Genomic DNA, 18,871 nt, shown 5'->3' on the forward strand with positions numbered 1-18,871 from the left:
ATGAAAGAGATCATCGAGGTTATAGCATTTTTCCTAGGTTTTGCAGGATGGATACTGATTTTCATATCACTACAAGATCAGTATTGGAAAGAATCCACCACAGAAGGCAGCGTAATTACAACCTCCACAATCTATGAGAACCTCTGGATGTCTTGTGCAAGTGATTCAACAGGGATCTATAACTGTCGTGACTTTCCATCCCTTTTTGCTCTCCCAGGTAAGTTAAATTGGAAATAGCAATTGTTACAATACAAGATCTTAGAAAAGTTTTTTTATCTACAGTAAAAAATTTAAATGAGACCGGTAATTTATAACAATTTCCTTGGTCTACATTACCATTTATGCTTTCAGATTTTCTCTGATAATCCAGTTTTATGTAACTGCTGACTGTACATTTTATAATCTCCGTCAGTGAAATTGTTACCTGATTAAGGCTTGTCTTTTTTCTTCTTAGAAACTTAATATGAACTACACATACAAAATCAAACCAAACTTAACAAAAAATAATAAACATATGTAATGCAAAGCTGGTGCTGTAATCAGCAGCTGTACAATCCAACACAATAGCTCTGTAAAGTTTGTGAAGCTTGTAAAGTTAATTTTTGTTGAGATTGTATAAGAGGAATTTACATCCACTTTATGAACATTTCCAACAACATAGATTATACTGGATTACATTATATTTTAGGTGAACACAGTCTCAATAAAACAAAATAACCTCATAAACCTTACAAGCAGTACTGTAGTGCTACAAGAGTATCCTTACATTGTACAGGTAATTCTTTTTACAGTGTCCTTCATTGTACCCCTTGTCTTTAATGCAATGCATATGTAGGATATCCAGTGAGCACTGACATTTTACAAGTGGGAACTGTATACTGTATTCAATAAGCAGTGAAGCCAAGCTGTTCTTAGTTCTTGTGAAATGGTACTTTGTTCTTGCTGAGACAGTGTACTCCTAATGATAAAAGGACATTCATTACAGAACCACTGAAACAATTTCTTTAGAAGTGTCAGAAAGTCAACTTTGACGTAAAGCAGTTATTGTGTTTAGGTTGTAAAAATTTGGTATAGAGTCAAGTAAAATGTTTTTTTCATGTGTGGCCAAAAGGCTGCAGTGGTACTTCATCACCATGATGATAATGGCCTGATAACGAACGACACTACATGTGTAAAACAAGACTTTTGGGCTCAGTTGTCAGACAAAGCAAACAGGTTTATCTGCTGGGCAACAAACCTAGTCATTCTGCGGATCGGTATGTTGTGATGCTACCTCACCCCTAAATACAACTAACATGCCCATCATTGCCCGAACACAGGGGGAAGTGAGGAGCCAAAACGTGACTCGAATGCCATCAATAACGGTTTGATATTATTGACACAGTGTTCAAAGCAAATGTCAAAAGGTGACAAATAGCTTTAAGCCTTTAGTCATTAATAAGCAGGCTTGAAGGTTGGACTTCACCTCCCTGTTGTCCATTAAGTTAAGCAAACATTTGGAGTCTTTGAAAATGTTCAAAAGAGTGGAGAATAAAAGATGCCATCATAAGAGGGTTATTTGGAATGAATCATTAATTTGTGGTTTTCTGTAACGTCTTCACTCGGGTGTTGGTGGAATTAGTCTGGCAAACTGAGAATTTGGGGCCAACAAATCCACACGTTTGCGCAGGAAGATAGCTTGGAGTCAACGTTTGAATTAAGTGTTTCACTCTCTGGATAATTTACACGATTGGACAGAAGAAACAAGGGAGTATGAATGCGATAGTGGAAGCGTTGGCCTTCCTTCTGGGGTTTCTGGCCTGGCTGATGGTTGGGATCGCCCTTCCAAATCGATACTGGAAGGTCTCAACAGTGGACGGTAACGTTATCACCACATCAACCATCTATGAAAACCTATGGATGTCCTGTGCAACTGACTCTACAGGAGTTCACAACTGCCGTGATTTTCCATCTTTGCTCGCACTTAATGGTATGTGGCCAACAGAAATAGATTTTGATTTGTGTTGATTACTTCTTATCTGGCTTAAATGCTAATCCACCCACTCAAGGAATCAGGACTTTGGAGACTGTGACGTAACAAACGGAAAAAAAGCTTTACTCCTCAAGCAGTATAGTATAAAAATTAAGTAGGGAAAAAACTAAAAATACATTGTAATTCATCTCCCATGTCTAAAAGGGTGAGAGTGTTATATACAATAAAACAGTTTGAATTCAGCTGAATCTTACGCCACTGGATCAAACCCAAAAGTGGAAAAATAGCTGTTCTTATTTGAATTGTTTACCTTGATTTAGACAGTATATAAGTGTACCTTTAAATGCTTATCAGGAGCAATCTACTGCACTGGCTATAATCTGTATTAAAGGCAGGGAATATAAGATATGATAAGCACTACAACAGTGAACCCAGACAAACTCAATACCCATAAAATAATAAAAACATATTTCTAAGAGTAGTCATTCCTATTTGTTGTAGACTGTTATACTGTGTATACTTTGGTCAAAACTACTGTTAAGGCATCAATTTAAGCACTGTTTAGCACATATAACACATATAACACATGAAACTGGATGCCTAGCTCCAGTCTTGAGCCCTGAGGTATAACGTGCCCTCATCTCATCACAGCATAAACATGCTTTCCAGTTCACACATACATATATATTTCTGTTTTGTCAAGAGGAGAATTTAAAGCTTGGCGTTTTAGTAAGAAATCAAACCTGTGTGGCTCCCCTTCAGCCAACTGAAGCTACAGAGGTATACAACTATGACTATAACTCATCTGTTGGAAAACGCTGAATGTTTGGATCGGTTGAAGAAAATATCTTTGTTAAGTGTTGTGGCTGACGTTCTATTTGGCACACGTTTTGCCTTCTAACATTGTCTGTTAGAGAGCTCTGCCTGTGCTCATAGGACCAGGGTTACTATCAGTGAGCCTCTAGGGGCTCCCACCTGCATCAACAACAGTCTTGTCCTGCTGTAACAGTGAATGTCATCTCTGTGGCTAAAGCATGCATTTCTAACACAATAAGAAAATGTGATACTTGCTTTGAATAATGCAACCATGCATTTGAATTGTTTCAATGTTTGTGTTGTACATATATAGATGTATGTGTAACATGTTCTTACATGTAGGCATGGGGCCATATGAAAATTAAATATTACAATTATCCGGGCCAAAGTAATTATGATTAACAATATTATCCCAATTATCATTGAATATGACTATTTTTAGTGAACATTGTTTTTAGTGAAAAACAAACAATCAAACAATTTTAAACAAGATAATCAGACATTATAAGGTCCCCCTGCATAAATAAAGGATAAAGACAAACAATAGCAACAAATCTGTTCTTTCTTCACATCTTTCTTATTTATTTTTTTAAATGAAGCTATATTTCTTGATTAACTACCATAATACAGAGCTAGACCGCTTTTTCAAGTCATTCGTGACAATATTCACGATTATCCTTATTATCCCGATAATGGAAATTCCCCACGTTCAACTTATTGTCAGTGTTCTTTATAGCAATCCGCAGTGAAATCCTGTATTGTCCCATCCATAATCCCAAGTGCATATATCATCGTATTTTTTTCATGTTTGCACACAGGGTACATTCAGGCCTCCCGGGCACTCATGATCGCTGCCATTGTGTTTGGGACTTTCGGGCTCGTGGCTACTCTTGCTGGAATGAAGTGTTCAAAAATAGGAGGAGAAAACTACGTCCTGAAGGGAAGGATCGCTGCGATTGGAGGAGTGTTCTTTTTACTACAGGGTAAAGACTTGGGGAAGGATGACATGGCCATGTCACAAAACAAAGCATGAGAAAATGTTTGATCAGAAGTCACTTTAAAGGTGTTGTGCTTACTGTAGAAAGGTCCCTGGGTTTATAGTACCTTAAAATAAGTGAGGAAAATGTCTAGTCCTCAGGACAACGCTCACAATCACACAACACAAAACAGCTACAAAGATAAATCATGTCTGGCATTCCAAGCTATAAAAAAATTAGTCACCAGTTCAAAAGGTTATCCTTAGTCTCACAAACCTGCTGATGCACAAAAGGCTGCTATTACCAACAGTATTTGTATTGTGAGAATAGGAGCGGTGAGCGAACACTTGCTATTATTACGGTTTAATTTGAAAGGCTTTAAAACGTTAGAACTATATTGTTTTATTGTATATACATAGTAATCATACTTATAAGCTATATGTTGTAGAGTGGATATAAAGGAGTAGTCCTTCCTTGCAACAAGCAGGTAACTTTACTCCATATGACTGGCTTCATAAATAACGTATGAAATGGTTTTAGCCCCGTTAGGACTGACATTCCTAGCATGGCTAACATCATGTTATTATCTATAAAACCCCATTTTGACCGTGTTCATTTTATCTTAGCTTGTTACTGTCTGCGTTGTTTGCATTGAAAAAACATCCCAGTTTGTCTAAAGTAAACAATGTTTTGTGTTTTGTAGGGATTTCCACCATGATAGCTATATCTTGGTATGCAGCCAACATCACACAGCAGTTCTTTGACCAGTTTTATCCAGGGACAAAGTAAGTCAATACTCTCTGCATCAGTATGTCACTGAGTTGAAAAGAAACCCAACAATAGCTGAATGGCACAAAGCGGCGTTGCTGTTATGGATTTAATAATAATACATATATATATAAATATATGTTCAATGTTATTGTATCACAGGTATGAGATTGGAGAGGGCTTGTATATCGGCTGGTCGTCAGCCACACTTGCCATTTGTGGAGGTGCATGCCTGATGTGCGCTTGCAAAGTCAACACACCCACGGAAAAAATGTGAGTATGTGTTGCTGAAACGTTTGATCATTGGGTGTAGTAGAATTGGTGCATAATCTCTTAACTGAAACGCATCTTTTGTGTTCCAGGCCATATCCATACCAACCATCCTCCAGAGGACATGTGCTGTCCACTGTGGCAATGTCTCAGTCGGTCCCGAGCAACTATGGTAGAAACGCATATGTCTGAGAGGTGATTGTGGAGAAGTGGAAGCCAGCTTGGGAGTCAATTCACTAGATAGAATGCAATATGAGAAGGCAGGATTTATAATGGAAAACACCATTGTAAAGCCTCATGATCACTGTATATAGAGCAGCAACCTTGATTTGATTTATTGGCTTTATCCAATCCAAACTTTTTAATGCTAAATGTATGCTGTGTATATATATAAACTGCAATAATGAAAACTATGACAAACATTTGTTACAGTGTTGATCACTGCTATAAATTACAATTAGTCTACAGAATATGAAGAACATATTATATGTTAGACTACATGTCCAGAATGTGGTGGTGATACTAATATATTTATAACAACCTTATATAAACACACATTTAAACCAAATTATTTTTCCTTTTCTGTATTTGAATGATTGCTGCAGAACTTGATCATGAGAGAAAGTTGCAAGAAAGCTGTTAAATATGCCACTTTGACATGATTTTAAAGGTTTTAAGAATATATATATTAAAAAAATCCCTATCACTCTTATTACGACTAGGACAATCAGAAATATGTAATCCTTAGATCACAATCATGTTCAAGTTTATGAAGTTTGTGTTAGTACATAAAATCTGTGTATCCTCAAACCTGCCATCAGGTTTAATGGTCAAGAAAGATGAGAGCCGCTCCCCTTCCACAAAACCCAACATTTCTTGTGGCTGTGCTACAAATTCGGAATAATTTTTCTTCAAAATATTAAAAGCGTAAAAGCTCTTTCCATTCGGAAATTAGATGGCAATTCCCGAAATTTCTGCAATCTATTGATCAATAATCTGGCTGGTCTTAAAGTAAAGCTCTTAGCAGAAGGATCTAATGTATCAGTATATAAATCTGATTATGTAACTTGACTGTGCAAAAGTCATGGAGGAAATGTGTTACTTTAACTTTCAACTGTAACCAGTAATAGCTACACCAGGGCTTTCACACAGTGTGATTTTATTTTGAACCAGAACTTTGAACCAGAACACTTGAGTAACAGGGTTGAAACGCATATAAACATAGCCTTTGTATTATAATCTTTTTTTAGCACACATGTATATTTCAAATGTAATGTCACAGTTTCTCTTTAGGCAGATTTTACACGTGTTTCTTTGGATTTCAGTATGTTTTATACAAAAAATAAATATTTCCAGTGTCTGATTGCAAAAAAAACAATGAAAGTGTTAATGAGAGATTTTGATTATCAACACAATTCCATGAAAAGGGTTTTAGGTTACAGAACTAGTTTCCAAGTAATCCTCTCCTTTGACTCCTTTAACCAGAGCAGAAAATACTCAAAGCTGAGACATAGACTTTAATGTATCGTGCATTTAGCCTCAGCATTGCCTGAGAGTCCACTCAGAGAGTTCATTTTCAGTTGGTTAAATATGCCACCTACTGGAATGATACGGTATCACGTCTGGGATTGGATTTAATCAGGTCAAATCACATCGTCTTGCTGATAAATTTGCCAAAATCTTCACAAAAGCATCATTAGATCCTAAAGATTAACATCATCAAGGGCTGGACTGTGTTTAATTTCCCAATAAAGGTAATCTTTTGTTTTTTTATACATTCACAAATGTTGATATAAAAGATGAAAGGATGTCCGCTAATTGAATTTGCACGCTGCACTGAAAGATGACAAAGCTGAACCAGATGCATCCACGCCTGCAAAATGAATGATTTTGTTTAACTAGTAGAAAGACAAGGTAGTGAGGAATTGGGTACAGTGAAGCATATTTTGGCACCGTCTTCAGGGTGAATGTTTAACAGCCACATTTGTTTCACAGCAAGATACACATTTTTACTTGGCAAACTCCTAATCTTTAGGAGCTTCATTTGCTAAATTGTCCAGGTCTTGTCCGTCGAAACGTAGAAAGTGCCAGCCTTCGCTGGCGGTGAGGTCCTGAGCTCCTTTAGCAGCGTAGAAGTCTCGAGAGGGAGTATTCCAGTCCAACACAGACAACTGCAACCGCACACACTGCATCTTCTTCCCCACCTGAGGAAACAAAACAGTCATGCACTGTTACCTCTTCGTCACACAGGACAGATTTCTCCTAGAAAACTGCGATTTAGTCGTCAACAAAGACATTCTTACCTCAGCAACTTTGCTCAGTAAACCCTTGCCAATGCCTTTTCCTGTAAAAGAAAAGTTAAGAAATGATGATTTGCACAACCAAGCAAGTGCTTTGTTGACAACAAATCAATACATATCTTACCCCTGAATTCTGGCATCACGTACAGGTCCTCCAGATACACTGACCGCCCCTTCCATGTACTGTAAGTGTAAAAGTAAAGGGCGTATCCAACAATTGTACATCCTACATGGACGAAAAGTACAAGCAATCAAAAAGACAAGCAGGAAGAATACCAGAAAAAAAATGAATCCCTACAAATATAATGGAATATTTAATTTTGTGTCTTGCATAAAAAATGGTAAATTGATTTCAAGTCTGTGGATGCTCAGTTATTGTGCAACGGCAATACACAAAGTTCATAGCTGTTATTATCTGCGTAAGCCACCGACAAATTTAAATCTGTCTGACAGAGGAATAGAGTAGAAAAGGCCTCGATCAACACTTTACCTTCTTCAGATTTATGCTCCTCGGGCACTTCTGCAACGAGGCATTCAAAGAAGGGATGGTGGCAGAAACCGTCCCGCTCCAGTTCTAAAGTAAAGCCAGACAGATAATTTACCCAAATGGTAACATTTCATCTTCACATTATAAGTAATATTATTATTCATCAGCATCCAAGTGCAAGAAACATTGAAACATTTAAAGATTATTTAATTACTTTTTTCAACTCTGCTCTTATTTGATATTAACAGCCAAGATCCAAGCACATGGCAACATTAGTACAACATTGTTCATAAGGCAAGAAATGTGGGTTTGTATTTGAGTTGTTTACTCATAAACATTTTTAAAATCATTTACTAGTTAATATCCTGAATATTTCAAACCTGCGTGCAGTCTTCTTCTACTCCTCTTTTATTGGCGCATTGCTTTCCACATGGCATAGCCTATAGCCCATTAAACACCACTTGTTGGTACGCATTATCTTCAGATAGCAGAAATGTCTTTCGCATCCTCCATGTGCTTGTGGTGTGTGTGTGGAATATTCGTGCTGGTAGAACACGAGATATAAACTATTCGGGGACCCGCTTTTCGAATCGTTGCTCTGGAGTTTTCAAAAGTGAAATGCAATGGATCCTGCTCACACATACAACCACATAAAAAAAAATGTTCTCCAAGAGATTTGATCTGACTCACTCCTGCTTAAACTAAAATGTCATCAGTTACTTATTAGTGCACTCCATTTACTAACTATGTCTGGTTGCAAAGTCTTGCACTGCTCACTCTAACTCACACTGCACACTCAACACTCTGTCATGGTGTAAACTATGTTACTATATAGACATTTTTCACAGCTGACATTGATGTGCCATTGCAGTAAAAACACAGGTGTAATGTTTTAAACCGTTATCTTTGCATATCGACCCTTAGGTGTGGCTTCCAAGGACACTTAAACAGTTTCAACTGGGCTTTTCTCAGCATTCTTTTTTCTATCATAGTAAGTACAGATTTACCTTCATGAGTTATCTTCACTTGGTCGGACATTTTTTCATAAACCGCCAACTCCTGAGGAAAGACGGGATTTTAAAACGTTACGTGTGAATGTATTACGTAACCTGTGTCATTTGACAAATACACCAAAGTGCATGCAAATATACACAGTAATGTGAATCGCATTCGGTATTGTGAAGCAGAACACATTTTTTAGGTTTAGTGGCATCACAACGAGGGACTGAGCCTCACCAATATCATTCTCGATATTTCTTTGCAGTCTTCTTTTGTTGCAGCTCGGACTTTGAAATCCATGTTTGCTGACTCTATCACAGTCCACACTTGAGTCGTCTTCCTCAAAGAGAAGTCAAACAACCTCAAATCTTAGCCGCGTTGTAGACGACAGTGAGTTCACAGGAAATGATTCCGGTGTTGCAATGTTTGCCTTCAAAATAAAAGATATCACTCAAAACGAACAAGTTTTAGAAGAGCAAGAAAATCTACTCTACAAAGAGTGAATCTAAAATGAGCTTTTAATTTTTACCGTAACGCTCTTTGGGAGACGTAGTTCATTACTGTGGTCTTAAACCTAGAAAAAAACTTGTATTTATTTACTTCTGGAACTCTGGTCTGCCAACGGACCGGAAGCAGGGGTGAAATGTAACCAATTACATTTACTCATGTACTTATTTGAATTTTTCCATTTTATGCCACTTTATTTTTACTCTGCTACATAGATTTAATAGCCATAGTTAGTGGTTTATATTCATTCACAGGTCCTTTACATATAAAAAAAAATGTAAACGTGCAATTTTGAAACCGACAGGAAATCCATAATAGTTTTTTTTCTTCTTTTTGCTGATTTTTTACATCACTTATGTGGTTTAAACTGGCTTGTGATCCGTGATGACACCAAGCCCGTTAGAGAATAATAGTTTGTTTAAACAGTTCAGATATTTGGTTTTGATAAACAGGAACATTTTTGATGGCAAACTGTACACGATAACATTTTTCTTAAAATCATTATGGAAATATAGAAAAAACATCCAGACAAGGATATCATACAAAATCTGATTTATTTTAGAGTAAAAAAAAAAGAACATGGAATCAATTAGAATATAAGCTGAAACATTACAGATCTCACAGCTGGACCTGAGTTTTCATTGGGCATTAACATATTTACAATGTCTAGTCACATTTGCTCTTCATCAGTCAAGAGTTCAGATATTCCCCTTCATACCATGCCAGAGTTTACCCCTTTAAGTTCAGCCCCAACAAACCACTCTGTGTGTTCAGCTGCATCAACATGGTTAAAAACCCCCACTATCTACACAAGTCTCAGTGTGGCGACTGTGTGCTTGCTCCAGGAGACTCGGACCGGTCTAGCTTCATCGCTGCTTCGAGTGGGTTTGAGGAAATTGAGGTTGGTAGCACGGAGCTCTTAGTCTCCAAAGAGGAAGAGGCAGACGAGGGCAGAGATACAACTATGTACTTCTGCATTGGTCGTGAACCTGTCAGACCAGGGCCACTGCCAGACTCCAGTTTGACCAAAGGCTGGAAGGTGGACGTGGCACTGGGAACTGTGCTAGTGACTGGTGAGGCTGACTGGGAAGAGCTGAGGGTGATTACCTAGAGGGACGACAAAAAGACAGACGTATGAATTACTCTTATGATTTTAAAAAGGGTTTCAGTAAATCCTCTTACATTTTAAGACCTGCTCAATTTCACACCAATCACATAACTAATTAATAAAATGGCTGTATTGAAATTGCAGCTGCTATCTTATCAACACAGGCAGGAGAAGTTACCCTGCAGAGATTTCCTGTAGCGCTGTAGAGCTGCGTTGCGATGAGTGTTAAACTGAATTTAAATAAATCAAAGTACCTGCTGAGTTGAGGCAGCTCCAGCACTGGTTGCCATTACGATGTATTTTGTTGCCGGGGGAGAGGGCTGCGATGGGGTCCCCGGTCGGGGAGACATGAGGGTGAGGGAGCTCGGGACCTTAATGATGCTGGGAGTGCGCGGTCCTGCCGACCCACTTAACCCACTTTGTGACACAGTAAGGGTGGGACGAGGCTGCAAGAAAATGATTCATCATTCATAAATGAACAGCAGTAATTGACTTCACTAAACAGAATACATTCGTATAAGTGTTAAATGTACCTGTGTGATTGTTAATGTGGTTCTGTTGACTTGCTGAGCTTGCAGTGCTGCTTGAGTCCTGGCCTTCATTACATGGGAGCAGAGCATCGGTCCAAGGTACCCATAGTCTGTCCGGTACTGTTCCACGTTGTCAGGCTGAGGTCGGATCTTGGCAATAACACTTGCACAGTGTTTCTTTAAAAACAAAAACACATTTTGTTAACATTAAACGCAAGTACTCGTCTAATACAAAATAAGAAACAATTACTGATGAGCGCCATGTTTTAGTGAAATGCTTTGACAGTTATAGTCTACAAATGTGTTATAATCTATCTACTTTTCAGTGCATAATAATCACAAACGTGTTACCAGTAAGAGGCTTTGAACATGGTCCGCTCCTATCTTATCAATGTTGGAGACCACTGGTCCTTCCATCACTGCTTTGATGCGAGCACCCTCTATAGTAAGCCGAGGAAGGATCAACGTCTTAATCACCTGCAGGGTGGGAAAAGTCAGGAGGTTGGTGCCGAGTGAAGAGAGTCAAAATTATAAAGACCTAAATAAAGGACACAGAATCCCACTCACATCAGGTCCGAGTTCAGAAAGTCCAGCGATGCAGCCGTAACGTGTAGTCCACTGCGTTTTCTCATCCAACCAACTCTGAGGAAACAAGTCAGTCTGGTTTAGTATGTGAAGTATTTTTAAAAAGTGATGCAATGTTAATGAGGGCAACAGTTATCTATCTAAAAAAAAGTGATCACCTTAGTAAAGGTCTTGGTAATGCGGGACTGGATGTTGTTGGTCGTAGTACTGAAGGTTTTACAACTTTGGGCCATGAGGCGAGCAGCAAAGTCTCGTAGAGCCCAGTGGTTGTCAACATCTGGTCGCAAACACAGCTGCTTACTCACGATACACGTCACCACAGCTGGGATCAGCTCATGCAACTGCAAATACAGATAGAGAAATATAAGCATGAGGATAAAAGTAAACGTTGAGATTATATTCTTCAGAAAATGTGTTTGTTTTCTGTACTCACGTATTTCTCCAAATACAGCGTGGGGTTGTCCATTAGAGCCTTGACCATCCGCATTAAATAAATCAGCAGGGCCAAGTTGTTCTGCACCACATTCACACGAACCTTTGAGGAGAACATCAAGTCAGTACTTGCAGCATAGATATGCTTGGTTATTATATATGAGGCGAGAACATTAGGAGAAGAAGGAAAAGATGCTTACTCCTTCAGAAATGAATGTGCTGAATCTTGGAAGCATCTGATACAGTCCAGGATCTGTGGCAATACTCTGTAAAGCCTCCTGAATGAGACAAGAGGAAACATTTATCAAAAAAGGTTAAAACTACTTTATCATTTTTGGCAGAATTCTGTAATTACATACAATTTTATGTTGGCTGCAATTGTTTTTGCCATTTCTTCACTTTTAACGAAACACAATATAACTTCTAGTCAAAATGATTCAAGAAAAGGTTATCAGGTTGTTACTCAGCATGTATAAAATAAACCATATAAAACAGACAGACAAGCAAGACGTACCGCTCTTTTAGCCTCACAGGAGCCCACACACGCCTCTGTGATTTCCTTGTAGTAGAGCTGCTGCTCCACAGACAGCTCGTGAGTGCTGCGCGGCTTCAACCTTATTAGACCCTTGTCCTTTCCTGAAAGAGACGGATGTAAACATGGTATGATGGAGGCAAAATCATAGCGGATTAGGGAGGGAAGAAGGGAGGAAGGCAGGGGGACAGGAAAAGAAAATAGAGAAATGTTTAATTCTAATATAACACAAGATACCGACCTTTGCCATCAGCAGGTGTTGCCCCCTGACTCTTGCCTTGCATCGTGCCGTCCTCCTCCTGACCAGGTTTGATGACTTTGAGCGGCTCTGTAGATTCAACCTTTTGCTGCTCTTTTGGTGCTGAAAAAAACAGTAAATAAAACCCAATATTAAGTTTTCCTGCAGATAAATGTATATGTATATTTAGGTCTTTCAATAGAGAAAAATCAAAAACAGGGCTCACCTGGTGGTGGATTTTCTGGAATAGAAGGCTGCACTCCCTCAATGCTTAACCAGTGGGCTGTGGATTAAAGCAAGCATGGTGTATGAGCTTAGAGTCAAAACAAGACAACACAATATCCTGGAGTATAACGGCTTGTAATACTGATCATCTGCGTACCTTTGAGAGACACATCTAGTGGAACTCTGGGGAGCGGTGTGTTAATAATGTCACTGAGGTCGACTTCTTTTTCCTCATAGAAATGAAGCTCTCTTCCACCACCACTTGCAAAGCGAAAAGGGATAAACTCTTGCGACTGGAACCCATACAGGGGCTATAACAAGAGGAAATGTATTTGGAACACAGAAGTTGAAAAGAAATCAAAGTACAAGACCCACTTCAAGCTTTCCTTTGAGCAACATCTATCAAGTGCTCTAATAAAAGTTAAAAGTATGCAAGTTCTCCCTTACCTCCACATTTTTTAGTTTGAGAGCGTTATCTATGTCGCTGGTGGTTAATTTACGTCTCTTCCCATGATGCATGAATTTGAGAGCATCCTAAATAAACAGGAGAAAGGAAAGAGACCAAATTGAATACAAAATATAAACAGCATGTATCACTTATGCCCAAGACAATCAAGCATGTAGTTTCAGAAAAATTTACTGACCCACAAAGACAATATCTACATCTATCATCCATGATTTACCTGTGCAATTTCTTTTATTCTGTAGCTGACTTCTTCACTTAGGGCAGCACAGCTTTCCTCCTGTAACTGCCCCACTCCCATAGACTCTGCCATGGCCTTCATGGACTCTGTGGGCAGGGAGACCGAACACTGCTTCTGCCGACGTTCCTCCGCCATGGCTAACAAAGGGCACAGGTCTGTGAATAACACCCCTCAAATGTGCACACACAAAAAATCTAATTCAATACAGATGTACTCGTCTTATTCAGGAGACACTGGTTTTGCATCCTTCTTTTTGGGGGGTAAAAACAATTTCTGCTTGAATGGTTCCCTGCCAGTAATTCACACTCAATGAAGCCACAAACACAGCATCTTGACATATTATTTGACAAGCAGTCTTGATATAGTTGTGTGATGGTTGAGCAAACATTATACACAGCCTATAGTTTACCTCTTTTCCACTATTATTCAAATTCCCCAAATGTAAATATTAGAATGTGTCTTATTGCAGCTCATCATTTAGATATGTTAAACAAAATTACTTCACTATTTATCTGCCATCATCAAAAACATAGTGTCAAGAGGCCAATCACATCACTCAAGAAGTTACAGGTATCCATGGCTGACATGTGAGACAATGTGCATACAACTGAGTGTTTCAATGCAGCTTTGTGGAATGATGACAAAAAGAAAGTCAATGTTGAAAACGAAGGACTTATGACATCTCAGATAGTGAGAGAGCCCACGAGAAAGTCAATACATAAAGTGCAGGAAGGCTATATGGTGCATGAGACCAAAACTACACTCTTGTAAATCAAATAAGCCAAACAACTCTTTAAAGTGGTTAAACCAGAAAACAACCGCAAACATAAAGCCAAAGCTATACATGAAGTCAAAACAGTAATGTCAGCATAGACGTGATTTCTACTGCAGACGGATCAAGGAAATAACGTTATTGACTTGATGGTTATTACGTTACGTTACGATATTATATATATATATATATATATATATATATATATATATATATATATATATATATATATATATATATATCTTACTCATAATCCTGATTACCTCCACTTTGATTCTGAGTTGAATCTTGTTTACAATGCACACGTCAAAAGTCCATGGAATAAACACTTTAAAGAAGGTTCTATACTTCATGTGTGTAAATAAACAGTGAGCTCCACAGAAAGCGGGTTATCCACTGACGGAAAAACAATCAACTAGCAGCATACAATACTCGAGCCACTTCTAAAGTAACGATGTATTCATGCAAGTGCAACGACTTCATGTACAACATCTTAACAGCGATGATTGTAAGCCACTTAACGACTGCATAGTTCTTTAATTAACTTACAGCGAGCTAGATATGATGTGTTTTAGCTCGCATGCTAGTAACTTAGCTTCCGATGACATGTTACCTGTGTGAAGTTGTCCTCTCCTTTCTGAATTTAAGCAGGAACTTACACCAATAAAAACCGTCAATGTTGGGATTTGCAACAATAATTTTTTCGCAAAGCTAATTCTTCTCTATGAATATCCATCTTTCGATATAAATAACTAACTAATTCACGGATTGCGGCTGGGACCTCCTTTCGTGAATTAGCGCTTATGTTCCGTCGCCATTTTGAGTCACGTTCGGTTGTGATATCGCGAGACTAGAGTTCAGATCGCTGGACCGTTAGAGCAGCCGTTTATCGAAAAGTAACCAACCAAAGTCAGTTACGGGAAGTGCATTTTGATTGGCAAAAATAATTAATAATTAATAAAATATAAATGTAATTATAACTTAGTTAAATGTCAGTTCCTCTATGGAAAGTACCCTTAACACCATAGATGTACGAAGTACGGTGCCCGGAACCAATGTCATTCTCCAGTTTACGTCGGTGACCTTATGATGTAGCAACGGAGACAAACGTCAGGAGTGTGCAAGGACATTACAAGAAGCAATCATGTATAGATTTATATTCCGGACAGTGTGCACGACTCGACAGTCTTCAGTCAGTGTATTTGAGTCGTGTGTGTTTACAGCTAAATGTGACAAGGCTGCAGCTCCAGTTCCAGTTTTAAGGTGAGTTTGGCTGTGAGTGAATATGAAGCACACAGTGACGACTTAACGTCAGCTGTGTGCTTCATATTTAGGGCTATTTAGGTGTATTTTTGGTGAATAAAAACTTTGTATAGTGACATACAATTTACATTATATATAGCTTGAAAATGTGTTCTTCCCATAAAAGCTGGGGACAGATAATGTTAGCTATTAACTCACTTAACCTGCTTTAAAGGGGCGGGACATTTTGATTGACATTTCTTTGAGAGGCTCAGGTTCATCACTAGCAGGTAGTTTGTATCTACAAAATGATGTGAATCTAGAGAATGGTACCAGCAGCCACTTATTGTATTTTTTGTGTTTAATTTGTAATAATGGTGTTATTATTATTCAAGCTTCTAGGATCACTTCCGAGTCAGACCCCTATGACTATTAACCCTGATTTTCTCTAAACATAGGGTTGCAAATGGAGGTGGAATCAAAGCCCTCAGCACAAGTTCAGTCGGACGCTGTGAAAAGAAAAACGATGGTGACAATTCTAATCAAGTTGAGAAAACAAATACAGATAAAGACGCTGAGTCAACAGAAACTCCAACTGTGGTTACACAGAAAGCTGAAGATGACAGCAACATTACCAAGATGGCTGAACATAAGGAGGAGGAGCTGGCAGTGTTAAAGACAGATGAGGGAAGTACCACGCAGCGGCAGGCGGATGTTAAAATTGAGCAGGTCGTGGCCACGCCAAAACAAGTGAAGACTGACACAGCGAAGAGCGGGAAAGAGAGTCTCCTCGACCTTCTTGGAGCCATGAAGGTAGAAGTAACTAGTAAGAGGAAGCTCAAAAACATGATAGTGAAGCCGAGTTATGAGTCTACACCCAAGTCAAAGCCAGCAGCTATGGAGAGCACTATCAGTATGTTTCAGAAGGCTACAGTGGAGGCTTCATCACAGAGGTGAGAGGGAGTTTCAAGTTATTCATCATCGACTTGTTAAAATGCAGGTTTCTTTGAGTTTAAATCCTAATCTCGGGAGGATATCTGAAGCCTCAGTCTCTCTTCATCCACTGTGTTGTTCTTTTTCTAGAGAGACACTGGATCCTGAACTGGTTGCAGCTGCGTCTGCTGCTGCCTCCACCCTACCTGACCGCAGCCAGGCTGAGTCTGAGCTGCTCAGGCAGCTGAGGCAGCACGAGACCATCACTCAGGCCCAGAAGAAAGGGGACATGAACAACCTTGGGTGTGTGTCTAATATAGGCCTCCAGTATAGGAATGTTAATGCGCTGAATATTTAAATGAGACTGTGATATTTGATCTGCTTTTTCATTCTGTATAATGGAAAAAATCATTCATGTGTAATAAATGTTAATCCAACAATGTTTTCCTCAGAGTAATAATCGCTGACATGAAAGTAGGAAAGAATCCCAACCGGCAGAACGCTCGGCCAGCTAATCAGATCCGTTTTGATGACGATGGGCGAGGATACACGCATGACAGAGGAATCACTGCTGAGCTGGACGGTGTTCGGAGGAGGTAAATACTTTCTCCGTGTTTTTACCTGTGTAGGTTTTCAGACAGACTGTGTGTTTAATGTGCCTTTTCCTTTTTTAGGAGGAACTTGTTCTCAGGGAAAAGACTGAACGTCTTCTCTCCCACTACTGATGAAGATGGAGTTGAATCAACAGTTGGTAATAAGGAATTTAGATTTTATAATAAACCTACTTTTATTTATTGACTGTTTGCTTACAGTGGGTGATTTATGGTGTTATTTGTATAGATACTTGTTTGGTCTCAGAAATAACTGTTGCACTTTGAATTGAACCTTCATTAAAGCTTATTGTCATGAGATGTTGTCAAGTAGGCGGACGCTGTCTCTCCTTAATGTGACATTGCCAAAGCTCTTGGTTTTAACTTCATCGGGACATCTGCTCATAATGCTGCTGTCGTCATATTTTCAGCACGGCCAACTCTATGGGACGTGGACTTCGCTAATCAGTTGTCTCTGTCGACCAACCAAACGCCCCGCAATGGGCTTGAGGAAATGATCCAGTGGACCAAAGAGGGGAAAATGTGGCAATACCCCGTCAACAACGAAGTTGGTGAGTAACGAATGCTGTATTCTCGCTAAATGTACAGAGAAGAAGAAAATGACACTCTGACAGAGTCTTCTCGCTCTATGTTAGGCCTCGAGGAGGAAGCCAGTGTCCCGTTCCACGAGCACATCTTCTTAGAGAAACACTTGGAGGAGGGTTTCCCTCGTCAGGGACCAGTGCGTCACTTCATGGAGCTCGTGGTGGCCGGTCTGTCCAGAAACCCCTACCTGACAGTGCAACAGAAGAGGGAACACGTTTCCTGGTTCAGAGACTACTTCCACCAGAAAGAGGAAGTCCTCAAGGAAGCTGACGTTTACCTCAACTGAGATTAAGACAATTGCATATGTTTTCAACATTTTTTGAATGTGGACACATTAAACTAAGTCCTGTTTAGTCAGCAGGGCTTTGCATCTATGATCATTTTTACTCACACAGGTTGGATTTCTTAACTCTTCCAGGAGGCCTGTTAGAGTGGACTGGCATCAAGTCTGCGTCCTGGTGTCGAACATTGAACAGTGTGTTCTGTCTCTAAACTGTTGATCAGACTATAGAACAACTGTTGAAATGTTGCTTATACAGGTGCTTGTACAAAATATACATACAGTATAAAGCAACAAAAGTACAGGCATGGTCTTTTGCTTATTTCATTCGTTCAACCTTTATTTTACATTAAAAAACAACAGTGGACTGTTCAGTTGGATAGCTGGTTAAAAACAGGTTGTGTAAAAGGTCATCCAAACACCTGTGAGCGTGATTAATAGTGTTTTCCCAGGCAGGTCGTAAAACAAGCATAACTTATGTGAAGCATCTAGGACCTCAGATCAGGTTTACAGTAGGGGGGTAATGAGACCATGAACCGTGTGCCCTTTGTAAGGGAAGTGCTTTTAAAGTGAAAAAAAACAAACGTGTTAACAATGTACCACTCAGATTCCTTCTGGTCTAAAAACACTCTTTGTCTGACAAAGTGTGGAAAATGAGAGCTTGGGAGTCGAGAGTGCCTCATTTCCCCATTTTGTTCACTTTTCCTTAAACATATGATTGTCATGATAAGATTTTGGCAACATTCCCCTACTTGTATGAGTAGAAAGTATTAAAAAAAAGTGTTTTTGTGTGGAAAGGCACCTGGTTCTGCTCAGAAATATCTTGTATGCAAATAACCCACTAGATGGCACTACTCACATCTATGGTCCATTTAATGTTAGGATATCTAACTATTTTACAACAAGACTCTAAATATTTCAACAATGTATTACTATGATAAAACTGGATGTGGTGTCAAAACATTTTGTTTCAGAATCATAAGTATCTGACCAAACAT

General features: G+C 39.0%; 4 protein-coding genes across 6 annotated transcripts; 2 read left to right on the top strand and 2 right to left on the bottom strand.

Moving 5' to 3' along the window:
- Window positions 1–5,855, top strand: LOC137876540 (claudin-15-like). 2 transcript variants are annotated; one of them, XM_068716193.1, is made up of 5 exons: window positions 1–217; window positions 3,607–3,771; window positions 4,469–4,550; window positions 4,696–4,806; window positions 4,896–5,855. In XM_068716193.1, the coding sequence occupies exons 1-5, from the start codon at window positions 1–3 to the stop codon at window positions 4,993–4,995; spliced, it is 675 nt and encodes a 224-aa protein (XP_068572294.1). In that variant the 3' UTR covers window positions 4,996–5,855. The 2 variants fall into 2 exon arrangements, with proteins under 2 accessions (XP_068572294.1, XP_068572293.1); XM_068716192.1 differs by lacking the exon at window positions 1–217 and adding an exon at window positions 1,601–1,969.
- A 564-nt stretch (window positions 5,856–6,419) lies between these two features.
- On the bottom strand, window positions 6,420–8,978 carry sat2b (spermidine/spermine N1-acetyltransferase family member 2b). The gene is made up of 6 exons (XM_068716194.1): window positions 8,827–8,978; window positions 8,598–8,649; window positions 7,594–7,677; window positions 7,228–7,329; window positions 7,107–7,147; window positions 6,420–7,007 (listed from the first exon to the last, which is right to left on the bottom strand). Exons 1-6 carry the CDS (start codon window positions 8,887–8,889, stop codon window positions 6,828–6,830), a joined length of 522 nt encoding a protein of 173 aa, XP_068572295.1. The 5' UTR covers window positions 8,890–8,978; the 3' UTR covers window positions 6,420–6,827.
- Window positions 8,979–9,633: 655 nt separating this feature from the next.
- taf6 (TAF6 RNA polymerase II, TATA box binding protein (TBP)-associated factor) lies at window positions 9,634–15,040 on the bottom strand. Of its 2 annotated transcripts, none has more exons than XM_068716195.1 (15): window positions 14,836–15,040; window positions 13,430–13,587; window positions 13,194–13,280; window positions 12,904–13,057; window positions 12,748–12,804; window positions 12,525–12,644; window positions 12,266–12,387; window positions 11,952–12,029; window positions 11,753–11,854; window positions 11,478–11,660; window positions 11,302–11,376; window positions 11,086–11,211; window positions 10,738–10,911; window positions 10,459–10,650; window positions 9,634–10,203 (listed from the first exon to the last, which is right to left on the bottom strand). In XM_068716195.1, exons 2-15 carry the CDS (start codon window positions 13,583–13,585, stop codon window positions 9,913–9,915), a joined length of 1,917 nt encoding a protein of 638 aa, XP_068572296.1. In that variant the 5' UTR covers window positions 13,586–13,587; window positions 14,836–15,040; the 3' UTR covers window positions 9,634–9,912. The 2 variants fall into 2 exon arrangements, with proteins under 2 accessions (XP_068572296.1, XP_068572297.1); XM_068716196.1 differs by having other exon boundaries at window positions 13,430–13,620.
- Window positions 15,041–15,294: 254 nt separating this feature from the next.
- Window positions 15,295–18,175, top strand: mrps31 (mitochondrial ribosomal protein S31). The gene is made up of 7 exons (XM_068716562.1): window positions 15,295–15,485; window positions 15,923–16,417; window positions 16,548–16,700; window positions 16,850–16,993; window positions 17,072–17,148; window positions 17,419–17,559; window positions 17,644–18,175. Exons 1-7 carry the CDS (start codon window positions 15,367–15,369, stop codon window positions 17,877–17,879), a joined length of 1,365 nt encoding a protein of 454 aa, XP_068572663.1. The 5' UTR covers window positions 15,295–15,366; the 3' UTR covers window positions 17,880–18,175.
- The last annotated feature ends 696 nt before the right edge of the window (window positions 18,176–18,871 follow it).

The sequence above is a fragment of the Cebidichthys violaceus genome, unplaced genomic scaffold (assembly GCF_023349555.1).
Source record: "Cebidichthys violaceus isolate CVI_PGR_0920_01 unplaced genomic scaffold, fCebVio1.0.p SCAF_20, whole genome shotgun sequence".
Classification (NCBI taxonomy): domain Eukaryota; kingdom Metazoa; phylum Chordata; class Actinopteri; order Perciformes; family Stichaeidae; genus Cebidichthys; species Cebidichthys violaceus.